General features: G+C 51.1%; 2 protein-coding genes across 3 annotated transcripts in view; one reads left to right on the forward strand and one right to left on the reverse strand.

Annotated features, from left to right (window-relative positions):
• The window catches only part of Arhgef18 (Rho/Rac guanine nucleotide exchange factor 18), a 67,038-nt gene extending 55,627 nt beyond the window's left edge, over positions 1-11,411 (forward strand). For both annotated transcript variants that reach the window (XM_041678350.1, XM_041678349.1), the window contains 9 exons: positions 1,356-1,541; positions 3,610-3,747; positions 4,078-4,208; positions 4,848-4,904; positions 4,997-5,044; positions 5,153-5,590; positions 6,420-6,753; positions 7,819-7,944; positions 8,025-11,411. In XM_041678350.1, the coding sequence (XP_041534284.1) occupies positions 1,356-1,541; positions 3,610-3,747; positions 4,078-4,208; positions 4,848-4,904; positions 4,997-5,044; positions 5,153-5,590; positions 6,420-6,753; positions 7,819-7,944; positions 8,025-8,200 (1,634 nt within the window). In that variant the 3' untranslated portion in view covers positions 8,201-11,411. The remainder of the gene's footprint in view (positions 1-1,355; positions 1,542-3,609; positions 3,748-4,077; positions 4,209-4,847; positions 4,905-4,996; positions 5,045-5,152; positions 5,591-6,419; positions 6,754-7,818; positions 7,945-8,024) is intronic.
• A 384-nt stretch (positions 11,412-11,795) lies between these two features.
• The window catches only part of Pex11g (peroxisomal biogenesis factor 11 gamma), a 10,959-nt gene continuing 6,520 nt past the window's right edge, over positions 11,796-16,234 (reverse strand). The window contains exons 3-5 of the mRNA XM_041678357.1: positions 15,845-16,023; positions 13,491-13,553; positions 11,796-12,399 (exon numbers count right to left, since the gene is read on the reverse strand). Of these exons, the coding sequence (XP_041534291.1) occupies positions 12,165-12,399; positions 13,491-13,553; positions 15,845-16,023 (477 nt within the window). The 3' untranslated portion in view covers positions 11,796-12,164. The remainder of the gene's footprint in view (positions 12,400-13,490; positions 13,554-15,844; positions 16,024-16,234) is intronic.

The raw sequence follows: 16,234 nt of genomic DNA on the forward strand, positions 1-16,234 counted from the left end.
CATCTGACAACCCAGTTTCAGTCCCTGGAACTGACATAATAGAACCAACAGCTCCAAGTGGTCCTCTGACTACCACATGCAATCTATGGCATGCATGCCATGTAATACACAAATAAGGGAATAATGTTTAAATAATGTTTAAAAACAACCCCTCGGTTTTCTAACATAAAATTTTAAGAATTTAACGTTTTTAAAAAATTTTTAAGCTAGGTGTGGTAGTTCACACTCACACCTATAATCCATGTACTTGGGTGGCCAAGGCAAGGGGATCTCCAGCCTGCAGAAGAGTAAAATCCTGTCTCAAAAAACAAACAAAACAGATGATGGTGGTGCCCGCCTTTAATCTCAGCACTAGGGAGGCAGAGGCAGGCCTGGTCTGGAAAGCAAGTTCCAGGACAGCTGACGCTACACAGAGAAGCCCTGTCTCAAAAGACCAAAAAACAAACAAAACCAGGGGCTGGAGAGACGGCTCAGCGATTAAGAACGCTTGCTCCACAACCATGTGGGCCAGCGTTCAGACCCAGTCCCCACATAACAGACCAGATGTCCTGCATACACACCTGTAACCCGAGGTCTGAGAAGTGCAGAGACAAGGGGATTGCCAGGATTACAATCTATGGCTTACAGACATAGAGCCCCAGCTTTGAGGAGAGATTCTCCTCCAGTTAGTACACAGAGTGACAGAGGACACCTGATGTCATCTTCTGGTCTCCATGCATGCACACAGATGTCACACCCAAATGCATATATGTATACTCATACATGAATAAATATGGGGGAGGGGGTTTGAGACAGGGTCTTTCAGTAGTCCTGGCTGCCCTAGAACTCACAATGTAGATCATATATCCTCCTGAATCTGCCTCCCAAGTGCTAGGATTAAAGGCATGTACCACCACGTCCAGCAAATAAATCTTAAAAACAAAACAAAGCCCTGGGCTGGCAAGATGGCTTAGTGAGTAGACACTTGGCTGCCAAACCTGATGGCCCAAGTTCAATACCCAGATTCCACGGAGTGAAGCAACTCAACTCCTGCAAGTTAGCCTCTGACCTCCACACGCTGTGTGCCCACGCATATACACAAATAAATAGATGTAATGTAAAATTTTTACATTAAAACGTATATTGTCTTCCAAGGCTTCTGTTCCAGACTCCTGCCTGTCCACACTTACCTGCCATTTGGTGTTCACAGTGGGGATGGGAGGAGGAGCTGAGAGGACAGGACCATACTAGTCGGTGTTAGAGGGCAGATAGGGGGTGCGCCTTTGAAGTTACAGGTCAGTTGGGCACCCCACCCTCACAGTCTGGCTCCAAGAGCAGGTCTCTGGGGCTGACCACCACCTCTGGGTCCTCTATAGAACGACTGAGCCTGAAAGACCAGCTGATCGCACAGAGCCTTCAGGAGAAGCAGCAGATCTACCTGGAGATGGCAGAGCTGAGTGGGCTGGATGAGTCAGCCCAGTGCCGAGGCCTCTTCCGAGGAGGCGGGGACCCCTCTGAGACCCTACGGGGGGAGCAGATTCTCAGATTAGCCATGAGTGAGAGTAAGTCAATCGTCCCATTATGGTATGTTATGATATTGTAAGGGTGGGCTGCATGTGGGTCCAAAGCCAGGCCCTGACTCTGTGTGGCTGACCTTACCTGGGACCACTGTCATTTTGCTTTCTTGTGATTCGGGGAACCCAGCATGTGCAAGAACTCTACAACCAAGCTACACCCCAATTCTTTATGTGCTTTCTCTGCCAATCAACAAACACTCCCTGGGTGACCTGGTTAACCCCAGAGGTCTAAAGTTGACTCAGGGCTAGGGCTGTGGCTCTGTTGGTAGGGTGCTTGTCTAGCGTGTGTGAAGTCCTGGAATCCCAGCACTTGGGAGACTGATGCAGGGGGACCAAAAGTTCAAGGTCATCCTTAGCTCCTTAATGAATCTGAAGCTCATCTGAGAGGCATGAAAGACTTGTCCTCAGGGGGAAAAATAAAGCCTGGGCCTAAGAAGTGGCCAGCAGGTAGGAGTGCTAACTTCCATGTATGACAGCCTGAGTACAATCCTAGACATCCACGTGAGAGAAGGACAGAATCAACTCCTGCAGGTTGTCCTCTGACAGCCACATGTGTGCTGTGTTACATGTGTGCATTCATACACACAAGAAATAAAATGTAATTAAATTTTCTGAGTAAAATCCAGTTCCCTGATACAGATCCTTCTTTTCTGGGACAGTCCCCAATAATATTCTCAGGAAAATGTATATACATTTTGAGGGACTTATGGAGTTCGGAAAAACACCCTTGACTTGGGCCAGAACTCCAACTCAAGCTCCAGCAGGCTGCCAGGCATTAACAACCATTAAACCACTGGATACATATAACCTGCTGTCTCCATACACATTCTACCCTGACCATGCAGAGACCCCTCTGCCAGCCTCAAGGCTGGTAAGGGGAACCTTCAGTGATACAGGAGCTCCTAACAGCGCCATTGCAGCCACCAGGGCCCCATGATGTCCAGGAAGGCAGCCAATGTAGTGGCTCTCTTCCATCAGCAAGTCAGACCACTCAGCCCCTTGCCTGCACAGCTTAGCCACGACCCTCCAGCCACACCCACACTGCCCTTCCACTTCCGTCTCCTGAGGCCATTGTTCCTGGCCTCCAGTGACACAGATCTGGTACATGGGTTGGGAATGTTCTCCCTGCCTCTTCACCTGGCTAGAGACTTTGAATGGTAGAGGGTCATTGAAGGGTTTGTAGACCACCCTTACCCCATGGGCAGCCCTCCTGTTCAGCTCTCACTTTATGTGTTTGCTGCTAAGCCTAGGTAGGGACTGGTGCATCACATCCCTAGGCCTGGCTTGGGGCCTAGATTTCAGTAGCACCCTGAGGAACTGGAGAGAAAAGTCACCGAGCCCATATGGCTCCTGTCTATATGTTGTGTGACACTTTTTTTTTTTGAGGAGACATGAACGTATACATCTTCACCCTAGACAGGGAACTAATGACAGACTGAAGTAACAATAACACCAGTCCAACTTGGTAAACCAGTAAGTTTGTAGAGATCACTTACAAGCAGTGGTGAGGGATTACTTACAACTTAAAGGCAGTTGCATCACTGAAAGCCACCCCAGCCTAGATGACAACTAATGAAAACTGGGACCCTGGAGCTCTCTTCATGACTTGCAGGCAAAGTTGGCTGAACTGGTTGGGAGAGTCTCTTTTCCCCAGCAGTCCTTTCTATTTATATTATTTCTGGTAAGTTTCAGGGACTTCCTGAGATTTGTGCATTGTTGACTTCCTAAGTCTTACCATGCCTCCTTTCAGAACTTCCTGAATCTTATGGAGCCTCTCTCTAAGATAGGTTGTTTTCAAACCCAATGGCTTCCCAATTTCCTTAGCTTCTCCCTTAGACACTGAGGATGATGGCTCAGAATTTGGCTCCATTATTAGAGTGCTTGCCTAACACTGGGCTCTGTCCCCAGCACTGCCAAAGCCAAAGTAATAGTGTATAACTATCATCGCAGTACTCAACTGCCACGCTTGTTTCTGACTCCGGTCTGGGCTCCCTGCCACCCTGGCATAACCCCCACCACCTGTTAACTCACGTCCCCTACCTCTCCTTCACAGTTGAGGGCATCCAAAGCCTGATTTGCCGGCGGCTGGGCAGCACCAGTGGCCAAGTGGAGGAGGGAGGTGTCTCTGCAGGCCTGCCTCGGAGGGCTGAGACCTTCGGGGGCTATGACAATGTGGGCAGCCCCAGCAAGAGTAAGTATGTTACCTATGTCTGAGGCTGTGCCTCGGGAAGCTCATGAGTGGCAGATCCAGTGCTCTGTACAGTGTGACTTCTTGAGTTTTTAGTCGTGAGCCTTAACCTTTAACAGCTGAGCTATCTCCAGCATTGGGGGTATAAGTCCTGAAAACAGTCCTCAGTCCTCTGGGTGTTGTGGGCTCTGTACTACAAAGCCAGGGCCCTGCAGCAGGCCTCCAGGAGCACTAGCATGTATTTATTACGTGGTAGGGTTTGGGTGAAGAGGAGGAGAACCCAGACCCTGTGGGATTCATAGCATCCTCTTGTGATCAATTTGGGGTCTCCAGATGGCAGCTTTAAAAAGAAGATGTGCAACAACGACCTCGGGCCCCAAGACTGGCAGGGGCCTGCTAGCGGCCCAGATTCCAGATCCTGTGATGGCAACACCCCCGGTGGCTGTGAGGAATCACCACAGGCGGTAAGTGACTCATATGGTAACGTTGATTACCTGGGTTCAGACAGTCCAAGTCAGCATAACCACCACTAACATGGCAGCCTTCAAAATTAATCTTGCAGACCCCTGGGAATGACTGGCAGTGACTCGGGAGGGAGGCAGAGGAGAGAATGGGCTTGACTTCAGCAGGCCCAAAACCTCACATTGGTACCATAAGCTATCCAGAGTGTGTGGTAACATGTGCCCACATTCCTGACCTTTCACAGGCTCTTCCCTCCCTATTTGACTCGGCACAACTATTACCTGCGCATTGTTGCTGAGGTTTCCAGAAGCTAAGGCCACCTGCCCCTATCTGTATCTGAGGCTAGAACAGGACCCTGTGTCTGGCATGGCCACATAAGCTTCACTTCCAAGCCTCCAAGCCTACCCTACTGTAGAGCCGGACATCAGCCACCTCCCCACCTCCCAGGCATCCCATTTTCATTCTCCAGACTCTTGAATGGACGTACATCAGATGGCCATAGCACTTGTACCCCCACACACAGTCATAGCTCAGGCCTGGGTCCTTTTCTTTTTCCCAAGCCCAGAATATGTCTGCTCACATAGTGAGCCGTGGTGGTTTAGGTTTAAACCCATTTGCTACTATCATCCTCTTCTTCACAGGTGGAGATGCCTAGCACAGAGAGCAGCTCATGTCTGCCCACTGTCCTGGAGTCAGAGGTACCACCCCTGGTCCACCTCCCCCAGGGACGGCCTGCCCACATATCCTGTGTACCTTCATCAGGTAGACCAATTTGGCTTTCTCTCTGCAGCTGGTCCACCGGGTCCAGACACTGTCGCAGCTTCTTCTTAGTCTCCAGGTACCGGCAGCATCAGGGAGAGGACTGGCTGCTCCCGCTCTTTGCTGGTTGGCTGGGTCTAACCAAGGGCATGGCTCTCATCAGCCCCATCCCTATCCCTGCTCCTAGGCAGTTATCGCTCAACAAGACAGCTATGTGGAGATGCAGCGAGTGGCCATCCAGGAGCGTGAGAAGCAGTTCCGACTGCAGTCAACACGCGGGAACCTGCTGCTAGAGCAAGAGCGGCAGCGCAACTTCGAGAAGCAGCGTGAGGAGCGTGCTAGTGTTGAAAAGCTGCAGAGCCAGCTGCGCCAGGAGCAGCAGCGGTGGGAGCGGGAACATGCGCGACTGCAGGAGAGGGAGGACGAGGCACGCCAGCTCCGCCAGCAACTGGACCAGGAGCGCATGGAGCTGGAACAGCAGCGCCAGGCCTACCAGCACGACCTGGAGCGTCTACGCGAGGCCCAACGCGCGGTGGACCGTGAACGTGAGCGCCTGGAGCTGCTGCGCAGGTTCAAGAAGCAGAACACCGTACCGGGGGCACTACCCCCAGAGGTGTTGGCAGAGGTGGGTGAGACTGTGTGGCCAAACTGCTAAATTGGAAATGTGACTTGGTTTAGTGCTTGACTAGCTTGCACGAAGTCCCTGGTTCCAACCCCAGCATTGCATTAAGAAAAAAAAAAAAACACTTCCTGGTGGTGGTACACACCTTTAATCCCAGTCTGGTCTAACTGGTCTAATTGAGTTCCAGGACAGCCACATGTGATACACAAAGAAACCCTGTCTCAAAAAAAAAAAAACAAAACAAAACAAACTATAGTGGCACAGGCCTTTCGGCCTAACATTCAGGGGGTGGAGGCAGAAGGATTAGATCATCCTTGGCTACATAGCAAGTTCAAAGCCACTTAGGCTATGTGAGACCGTGGGGGATGTGGGAGCTGCTGTTAAAAGAAGCACATGCTTTTAACCCCAGCAATCAGGAGGCAGAGATGGATCTCTAGGAGTTCGAGGCCAACCTGGTCTACATAGAGTTCTAGGACAGCCAGGGCTACATAGACAGACCCTGTGAGTAATCCAGATTAGATTGTGTGGCCATATTTGTGCATGAGAGAGAGCACGCACATATATAGCCCAGTGTGACCATGGATATCCATATACTGGTGTGTTCCGCGAATTGTAAATCACCAGAAGCACTGTAGACTGAAGCAGTGCTCTGCAGAATGCAGAATACACCTTCCCAGCTGTGAACTGGACCCAGCTGGGTAGGCAACACCTATTACCAGTTGTGTTTGGTCCTCCCCAGTCCATAGCCACCAAAGGACTGGGAAGCCTTTTGTGGGGTTAACAGTCACCAGCAGGCTCAGCAATGATAGGCTGTGTCTTCTATTACTTTCAGGCCCAACCCACAAGCCACCCTCCCAGTTTCAATGGGGATGGACTAGAGGGGCGCTTAGCCCTAGCCAAAGCACCAGGGACCCAAGGGAGCATGCTGCTGTCTGGCACAGGACCTGAGTACATAGAGCGACCTGAGGTGGCCCGCTGGAATAGTACCACTGCTGAGAGCCGGTCAGCCAAGAGTGATGTGCCCATCCAGCTGCTCAGTGCCACCAACCAGATTCAGAGGCAGACAGCTGTGCAGCAGCAGATCCCTACCAAGCTGGCTGCCTCCACCAAGGGGGGCAAAGATAAGAGCAGCAAGAGCAGGGGTTCCCAGCGTTGGGAGAGCTCAGGTGAGTTACACCCCACCCCCAAAGTTCACAGACCCCTGTAGAAAGTCCACTGTGGAGCTCCAATCGGGTCCCCTGTACCCTCCAGAGAGGCAGCACGCCCCTCCCACTGGAGTTCTCTGTCTCAGCAGCGGAACTGAAATGACAGACCTCAGGCAGGGAGACAGCCAGCCAAGCACCAGCACGGGCAAGTAGCATGGCAAGAAAGCAATGTCCTTGGTTCCACTTGCGTGTCTGTTGCTATGATAAAAACACCCTGACCAAAAGCACCTTAGAGAAGTGATTTATTTTAGCTCGCAGGTCCAGGTCAGTCCATCACTGGGGGGGAGTCAAGGTGGCAAGAGCTTGAGACAGCCAGGCACGCAGAGAATGAAGGCGTGTTTGACTAGTGCCCAGCCATCTTTCTCAATTATCTAGACCAGGGCCTAAATCTAAGGAATGGTGGAGCCCACTTTCAGGCTGGGTTGTCCACACTGATTAAGGCAAACAAGACAATCCCTCACAGATATGCCCGCCAGTCAGCCTGATGGAGGCAATCCTTCACCAAGGCCTTTGTCCCAAGTTGTGTTGTTGACAAAACTAATCATCATGCCCATTTACTTAGAACCTCCCAGCTGGGGCACAGGTCAGGCACTAGGGTCTGTACCCAGCATCTTTGTCCCCTCCCCATAGAGATTCCCTATTCAGTTGACACAGGGAGTCATGACCTTTCCCATAAGCAGAGTCCCTGTCCTAATGATCATGGGAAAAGGATGTTTGCTTGGGAGCCACACCCTGCTCCCATCCCAACGCTGAGTGACTCTGTGCCACCTTTCAAAGTGCTTATCTGGCCGGACGATGGTGGCGCACACCTTTAATCCCAGCACTCGGGAGGCAGAGGCAGGCGGATCTCTGTGAGTTCGAGACCAGCCTGGTCTACGGAGCTAGTTCCAGGACAGGCTCCAAAGCCACAGAGAAACCCTGTCTCGAAAAATCAAAGTGCTTATCTGGCTGCCCCTGGGGAAATGAAAGGTAGGGGAGGCCCACTTGCCACCCAGATGACCAAGTCAAGCACCTTCCCTCTTCCAGCATCCTTCGACCTGAAGCAGCAGCTGCTTCTCAACAAGTTAATAAGCAAGGATGACAATTCGTCACGAAACCGCCGGTCACTGAGTCCCATCCTGACTACCCCCCATGGATCTGCACCTGCCCCAGGTGAGCCCGGCCACTGGACATTAGGGCCACCCACTGATTGTGGCGGCTTCTGACACCAGTATGCCCCATCTCTCTTGCAGATCCCTGCTTCCCAGCCCCAAGCCCAGTCCCAAGCCCGGCCCCAGCTGCCACGCCCCCTGAGGTCTTCAAGTCTGGAGGCATGCCTCTGCCACCTGCATCCCCAGCTTCCTCACTGCCAAGCACACCACTCACCGCCAAAGATGAAGCTGGCAAGGAAGATGTCATCTTCTTCTGAGGGGGCCATGGCCCCAAGAGCAGACCCTTTTCTGTCCTGATAACCCTTTGTCTCTGTTACTGTTCGGCCATCTCCTTCCCCTGCCTGAGCACACACCAGGCACTTGCTCACCTGTTGGTGTCTTGGGTCTCACAGCTCTCTGTAGAATTAGTGGTAAAGCCTGGGTAGCCTCTTGAGCCTTTTTATATATGCATGTGCAAACAAAGTTCTTTTAAACTGAAGGTTGAACTCCAGCCAAACCACAGAGCTGTTCTAAACCAGAGGTAGCAGCAAAAAGGTGGGAGGGCCAGGAGAAAAGGACAGGTGGGGCTAAGACGACACTGGCTCCAGAGGCAGGTTCCACAGCACCCAGAAGGTACTAGAATCACCCAGAGTCCAGTGAATCGCCCTTTCCAAAGCAGCAGTTGATGCTGGCCACAGAGAGACTTGATCAGTAAGTGAACTGGGCAATGGCAGAGGGCCACATGATTGGGGAGGTTTGGGAGCCCATGGGTCTGTGGGTTCACAAATCAGTCTGAAGAAGGCTACCAACTGTCACTCCTTGTAGTAGTTGGGGGTTTTCCCAGTTCTGCCTCTGGAGGAGCACCTGCCGTGTCCTCATACCCACCCATCTGAGACACAGAACCCTGGGTTCAGCAGAGCAACACATACCCCAGACAGTGTTTGGTCCCTGTGAGATGAGCAGATTTTTCCCTAATTCTCCAGTGTCCTGCCAGAGAGGCAGGAGTCTGGTCAGCAGCTGGTCTGGTCTGGTCTTCTCCCCAGGGCTGGGCACCCATAGGCTCAGGAGGTGACTGGGTGTGGTGACCAAGAATCCTACAGCTGGTGGACAACAGGTGCTGAAAGTGGTGGTGTCTAATGACTTCAGCACTCCAGGAGTGGTGTGGGGCCCCCTTGTCCGTCTCTGTCTTGTATCCAGAGTGTGTCTCCATTTACCAGACCTCATCCGTGCCATGTTGCTAATCAGTGTTTTGTGGGTTTTTTTTTTTTTTTTGTGCGTGTTTTTTTGTACTGAGATATCAGAGCACTTTAGGAAAGCTGACCTTTAAGCTCCCACTCTCTGAAGAGAACATTCCAGGACCCCACCCAAGTTGCGTGGGCTCACCATCAGTTCATATGCCCTGATCCCACCCCAGACACTATGATGTTTTGGATTTAGAAGTTCAAATGATTTCCCCTTGGCCCTGAGTAGGATTTTCACATCCCTGCCAGGTGGCCAGGTGTTACCTCACTGTGTTCTGCACACCGTAGAACAGTGGTATCAGTGTATCTGTCACCAGCAGCCGTGGGGTCCTCCTTAGTGGGTCTCATTTGTAAAGCTGGTGACCAGCAGCATTCCCAACTCTGAGACTGAGTGGCATCCCTTGTCAATTGTGACCATGATCTTCGTCTACCCTGTGATTATTTCCACAGTGATAGCAGAGCATCCTAGCCACAGGGTATTCTGGAATCACCCTAGAACTTATGACCAGATTCTAGCAATAAAAGCATCCAAAGGCCCTCAGGTTGAAGCAGACCTTCTTTGGGGTTGGGAGGGGGAGGAGGGAGCTGTCTCCTGCTGAGATTTTGGTGACAGAGAACACGAATGTCTAAAAGGGAGCGGATACTGTGGGTGTTGACATGTAGATGTGGTTCAGTTGATAGAGTGCTTATCTTGCATACATGAAGTCCTAAATTCTGTCACCAGGTTGACATGGTATTGCACACTTGTAATCTCAGCACTCAGGAGGTGGATGTAAAGGACCAGAAGTTTGGAGTGGGGCTGGGGAGATGGCCCAGTGGTCCAGGCAAGTGTGAGGGCCTGACCCCAAGTCAAAAGTTCGATACAGAAGCATATCTCTGTAATCCCAACACTATCCCAGGCTAGAAAGCAGAAACGAGAAATCCCTGGAAATGCACTGGCAAGCTAGCCTAATGTCTACAGCAGTGGACAGCGGCTGGAGCCTGAGGTTATCCTCTGACCTCTCCACACATGTGCTTTTCTGTTTGTTTGAGGGCTTGGAGCTGGAGAGATGGCTGTGTTTAAGAGCACGGACTGCTCTTAGGGCCTGGATTTGGTTCCCATGGTGGCTCCAAACCATTTGTAACTCCAGTTCTATGGGGATCCATGGGCACCAGGCATGCATTGGCACACATATACTGGGGCACATATACAAGAAGTCTTTTTTTGAAAACTAAAAGTTTAGCTGGTTATGGATGGTGGCACACAACTTTAATGCAATGCCAGCACTCAGTAGGTCGAAGCAGGCAGACCTCTGTGATTATGAGGCCAGCCAAGGCTACATAGTCTTGTCTCAAAAAAAAGATAAAAATGTTTCAAGCATCCTCGACTACACAGTAAATTCAAGGTGACCTGGCTCACATGAAGCCTTGTCTCAAGCACAGACTAAGTAAGCAATGGTGGGAGCTGGAGCTCGGGGGTGGACGACTTGGCTAGTATATGCGAGATCTTAGGTCCATTTCCATCCAGAACCACTGGACAGCCCAGGTGAGCCCTTTCTGGAAGTGTCTGTCCTTTTGCTCTATGTCTGCACCATATGTGGTTAATGTCAAGGGCCTTCCCACCCCAGGCTTGGGCCTCATCAAACTCTGTCCTCCTGGTACCCGGACTAGGTGAGGGCATGGGCTCAGACTTCAGGTGGGGCACAGGACACCAATATGATGTCCTTGAGTGCCGGAGCAGCTGCGACCACCCCAGGGTCAGGAGCCTGATGCTGGCCTACAGGTGCTCCACAGGTGAGAGGCTGGGGTGCTCGGTTGGGTTCACTCTTGGGCCACACTACCCCAAGTGCTGCCAGCACAGCAGTGGCTCACGAACACCTGTCTTTGTAAAACCAAAATTTCTTGGACTTCTGGCCAACACCAAAAGGGTGGGGGCTGGGATCATTGTATCTCAACAGTAGAATACTTGGCTCATCATCCCTAGTACCAAAAATTGGGGGGAGGGTCAGGGAAGCAACCTGACCTATGTAGCAGGGCTGTCTGAAAACATACACACAAAAGACTGGTATCATGTAAAGTTCAAAGGCTGTGGTATCTAGTCTACCAGGCTGGGCCCAGTGCTTCCCAAACATCTTTCTTGGCTTTCGAATTAAAAATCATACCCGCGATCAGGTGAGATGGCCCCGTGGGTAAAGGTGCTTGCCACCGAGCCAATCCCCAGGACTCACATGGTGGAAATGGTGACACATACACGAAAATGTAATAAAAACTTGAACTGATTTAAAAAAAAAAAAAAACCACCTACTATAGTCTCTTTGATACAGAACACAAATCCACGTCTTCAGAGGCCAGCAAGCACGGCCTGGCCCCAGCTTAAATAGAGCCTCCGTGGCCCTTGATATTGGCATGACTGTTCTCATTTAGGTGTGGCCTTCCTGGAAGCAACAACCTACAGTTTTCCTCCCGGGACTGCAGAAGGTGGAGAACATTGTCCCAGGCCCGGGCTCAGTGGCAGAGGCAGTCAGATACTGAGAGGCCGAGGGAGCCCCGAAGGGTGGAATAGAGACGAGCGGTTTCCCACTTACTGCTCCATGCACCTGTCTAACCAAACCGTACCATGTGACTCCTCTAATCACCTCACATACAGACTGGCCCCATACCAAGTTATTTAATAGGCATTCCAGTGTTCCAGCTTCCCCAGTGCCTGACCCAAGGCATGACATGTCTCCCACTCACCCTCAGGTAAGCCAGCAAGTGGGGGGTTCTAGCAGAGTACTCCTGGGACTTTGCAAGCTCTGAGAATCCTGGGGTCCTCCTCATGTGGCCCCCCACTTCCCAAAGGAACAGATTTCCCATGATGCCCTAGCTGGGACCTGGGATCTATCGGCCCTTTTCCTTCCCACGCAGGAACAGTTACTGGGGTACACGATTATGGATGCACCCCTGGCCAGTGGTTCCCATTCTGGGAATCTGCCCTCTGTTGAGCCCCACAGCGTCCTCCACCTGCCACTCCAGGGCCTCATCAAGAGCTGTCTGCCTCAGCTGTGCTGCTAGCCCTGGCAGCCTGATACATGCTGAGGAGGGAGGAGATAGTACCCAGGAGGCCCACCAGCCAAGGAGGGAAGCGGCCAGCCCACAAGACACCTGGGGGCAGCCAGTGCACAGCATTGGCCAGGTCAGCCAGGTTGCTGAGTAGAGTTAAAACCTCTGACCACATCTTTGCCTCCATGGCCCTCCGCTTGCTCCTGGGCAGCTCGCTGTGGGAGAGAAGGGGAAGGGAGTCACTCATTGCCCGCCCTTCCCATATCCCCCAGAAAGGAGCAAGCACAGAGTGGTCCACAGGCTCAATTTCACACCTGCTTTCCAGGATCTCTGGGCATGGAGTGTAGGGGCTGTGACCATTGTCCTCAACTTCACATCACCCACCCACCCTGCTGTGGGATGCAGCCATGAAGGCTCAACCTGTAGTCCTCATTCTAGCAAGCCTGTTCCCCTACCTGGAAAAGACACTACTTCCCACCCAGAGGCTAAAGCAATGCTCTTTAACCACACACCCTTTAATTGTTTGTGATCTATCCCCAGAGCCACACACATCAACCCCACGTGCACATCCTTTGTATTGTAGTGTTCTATTCCCTGAACACACAAACACATTTTTTTTTTTTTGAGGGCTGTCCTGGAATTCTCTTTGTAGATTAGGCTGACTTCAAACTTACTGAGATCATCCTCATGACTGCCTCCCAAATGCTAGGATTAAAGGCATGTGCCGCCACCACCTGGCTTACACATACCCTTTTGTAGAGATCTATCCCCTGAAACACACACACACACACACACACACACACACACTTTTTGTAGTGATCTATGCCCTGAACCTAACAGCAATCAGGACTGTGGATGGCTGACTTCTGTGTATGGAGAGGAGGGGAGGGATGGCTGACTTCTGTGTATGGAGATGTGGGACGGTCACTGGCTCCTCATCTGACATTCTAGTCACTTCCCTCCTGACCGCCCAGCCCTGCTGTGTGTAGTTCTGCCCTGACTGCATGGAGGTGCTGTGCAGCTGTGAGGAAGCTGTCATCCATGCTCGGGTAAGACGCCAACGATACAGCTATCTGGGGGCCACACACACTCCTGCTCTGTTTGGTTCCACAAGCTGGAATTTGACTAAACCATACTTTAGTTTGTCACTGATGGCCCATGAAGCATGGCAGACATATACATACAACTTTCCAGGGAAAGGGTTCCCACATTAGCCCTGCAAAGGTCAGCAGGGGAATGGCTCAGAGAGGTGGCCACTCTACACCTTGCAGGAGAGGAGAGGTTAAGACACGGTAGGATGCGGTACCTGGTGAAGGTGCCTGTGGGTTTCCACAGCTTCTGTCTTAGCTTCAATGCCGTCCACAGAGACCTGCAACACAGGAGACCATGGACACCCTGCCACAGCAGCCTGGAAAGCTGGGAGAGGAAGGGGTCAGCTCTCCATGGCAGCTGAGGCCTCAAGAGCCTCTACTGCCTTTAGCCTAGGGAACTCTGAGACCAGCCACCCTCCATATTTGGCCAGCAGTGGTCCTGCTTGCAGCCTCCTGCACAGAGCTGCAAACCAGCTATGCCTTGGAAGAGAGACTTGTCCCTTTTGGGGGTAAAGGCTGAGGTTCTGTCCTGGTTAGCTTTATTGTCAAACTGAGTCAGCCTAGAGTCACCTGAAAGCCTTGACGGAGGAAGGAGTCCTGAGTATTAAAAAAAAAAGCCTTTGTAGCCAAGTCTGGTACCCTAAATTGGATCCCAGCATCCACATGGTGAAAGGAAATGACCACCCAAATTGTCCTCTGACCTCCATACATGCGCCACAGCACATGCGCACACACATACAAAAATAAGAAGTAAATAAATGTTAAAAGGAAAAGAAAAAGAGAGCTAGAGACATAACCCTTGGGAAAAAACCATCAGTGCTGAGGGTACCTGGTGCTCACTGGGCAACCAAGTTAGTTAATTAGTCCAGGCCAGTAAGAGTAGAATAAAATAAAATAAAATAAAAAGGTGGAGGACCAGCAAGATGGCTCAGCAAGGAAGAGGTGCTTGCCACCAAACCTAAGGATCTGAGTTCAATCCCCAGGACCCAGGAAAGAACCTGTAAGCTGTCCTCTGAACTCCACATGTGTACTACACAAGCCCCTCCCCACACACAAATAATTAAAAGAAGTTTTTAATTAAATCATTAAAAAATCAAAATAAAGGGGAATGACTAAGTAAAGACATCTGAGGTTGACTTCTGGTCTCCACACGCTCACACATGCCCTCACACACATACAGGCATACAAGAAAAGCAAGGAAAAATAAAAAACAGGTAAATAAATAGAAATTAAAAGAAAGTCAAGGAAGAGCAAGGGAGATGGCTCCGTGGTTAAGAGCACTTGCTTACAACTGCTAGGACTTTAGTTTGGATCCCAACACCCACACGGCAAGCTGGGCATGGTCCTGCTGCACACTCCTACTGGAGTTACTACCCCAGTGCTGAGAGGCAGGAGGGTCACTAAAGCTTGCTGGCTGCCAAACAAGCCAAAACACAAGCTCTGGGTTCAGGCCAACAAAAAGAGTAACAGAAGACATTCTATGTCCTGATCTGGCCTCTGCATAAATACACACCTGCCACATTCACATACAAACACAAATAATTAATAAACTCCTTTTCTATGGAACTGGAGAAGGGACTCAGTAGTCAGGAGCAAGCTCTTGTACTGCTCTTGCAGAGTGGATTCAGTTCCCAGCACTGATGTTGGACAGCTCACAGCAGCAGGTAACTCCAGCCCCAGAGACTCCAACACCCTATTCTGGCACAGGCTCTATGCTAATATGTATGAAATCATGCACATAATTAAAAACAAAATCTCTTTAAAAGCCTTCGAAATAAATACATCTTTTAAGAGAGAGAGAAGGGGAGGGGGCAGGGATCGGAATCAGAGGGAAGACTCTAAGACTCCACGGTGCTAGCTTTGAAGAAGGATGGGGCCACTAGCAAAAGGTTGCGGACCCTCTAGACCCTGGAAAAGGGCAGAGGTGGAAAGGCGGTGGAGCCTCCAGGAAGGGAGCAGCCTTGTCCCACCTGGACTTTACCCAGGAAATTGGTCTCAGGATTCTGACCTCCAGCACTGGGAGTAACGCATCTGTGTTGTTTTAAACTGCACATTTATATCCAACTGTTACAGAAGTTACAGCAAGGGGAGGGGCTGAAGGCTCCGCTCAGCAACTAAGACGCTGGCTGCTCTAGCAAAGGACCTGGGTTTGGTTCCCAGTACCCACACAGCACTCACAACTGCCTCTAACTACAGTTCCAGAGGCTCGGCCATCCTTTTCTAACTTCTGTGGCCGCTGCACACACAGGGTGCGCAGAAATATCTGCAGGCTAAAGACCCATACACATAAAAATTTAAAAAAAAAAAAAAGCCGGGTGGTGGTGGCACACGCTTTTAATCCCAGCACTCCAGCTGACCTCTGTGAGTTCGAGGCCAGCATGGTCTACAGAGCTAGTTGCAGGATAGCCAAAGATTCGCAGAGAAAAGATTAAGGAAACCCCAATATGTGAAGACTCGCCGCCTCCTTTGAACCTCCTGACAAAATATAAAAGGGCTGGAACCCCTACAGCTCTGCTAAGGTAACAGCACTTGGGGACGTCAGGTGTTCCCTCTAGCAGACATCACATACCTGACAGCTCCAAGGAGTAGAGAGAGAATCCAGAGGGCTGTGCTCAGTGTCCACCACCCAGCAGAGTCCACCTGGAGGACCTTGGCATCGGCAGCCCAGGCGACATGCTCACATGGATAGTACAGCTGGTCAGCCATGTTACTCAGGACAGACAACCATCGGACGAAGATGTCCTCCTTCTGTGAAACCAAGTGGTGGGACAGGTCTGCAAGTCACAACTCCCCACTGTCTGATTTAGGATGGGGCCATTCTGGACCACAAGACTTCCCCATGACAATAGTCTGTGCCCTGGTGTCTGGGCAGGACAGCCCAACAGCTGTGTAAGAGGAGAGCTAGGGGCCTGGCTTCCTCTGCTCATGCTCATTGCACAGCTCCCTGGGTCTCAACTCA

The sequence above is a fragment of the Microtus oregoni genome, unplaced genomic scaffold, assembly GCF_018167655.1.
Source record: "Microtus oregoni isolate MIOR12 unplaced genomic scaffold, Mior012 000029F_ref0000214, whole genome shotgun sequence".
In the NCBI taxonomy this organism is placed as follows: Eukaryota; Metazoa; Chordata; class Mammalia; order Rodentia; family Cricetidae; genus Microtus; species Microtus oregoni.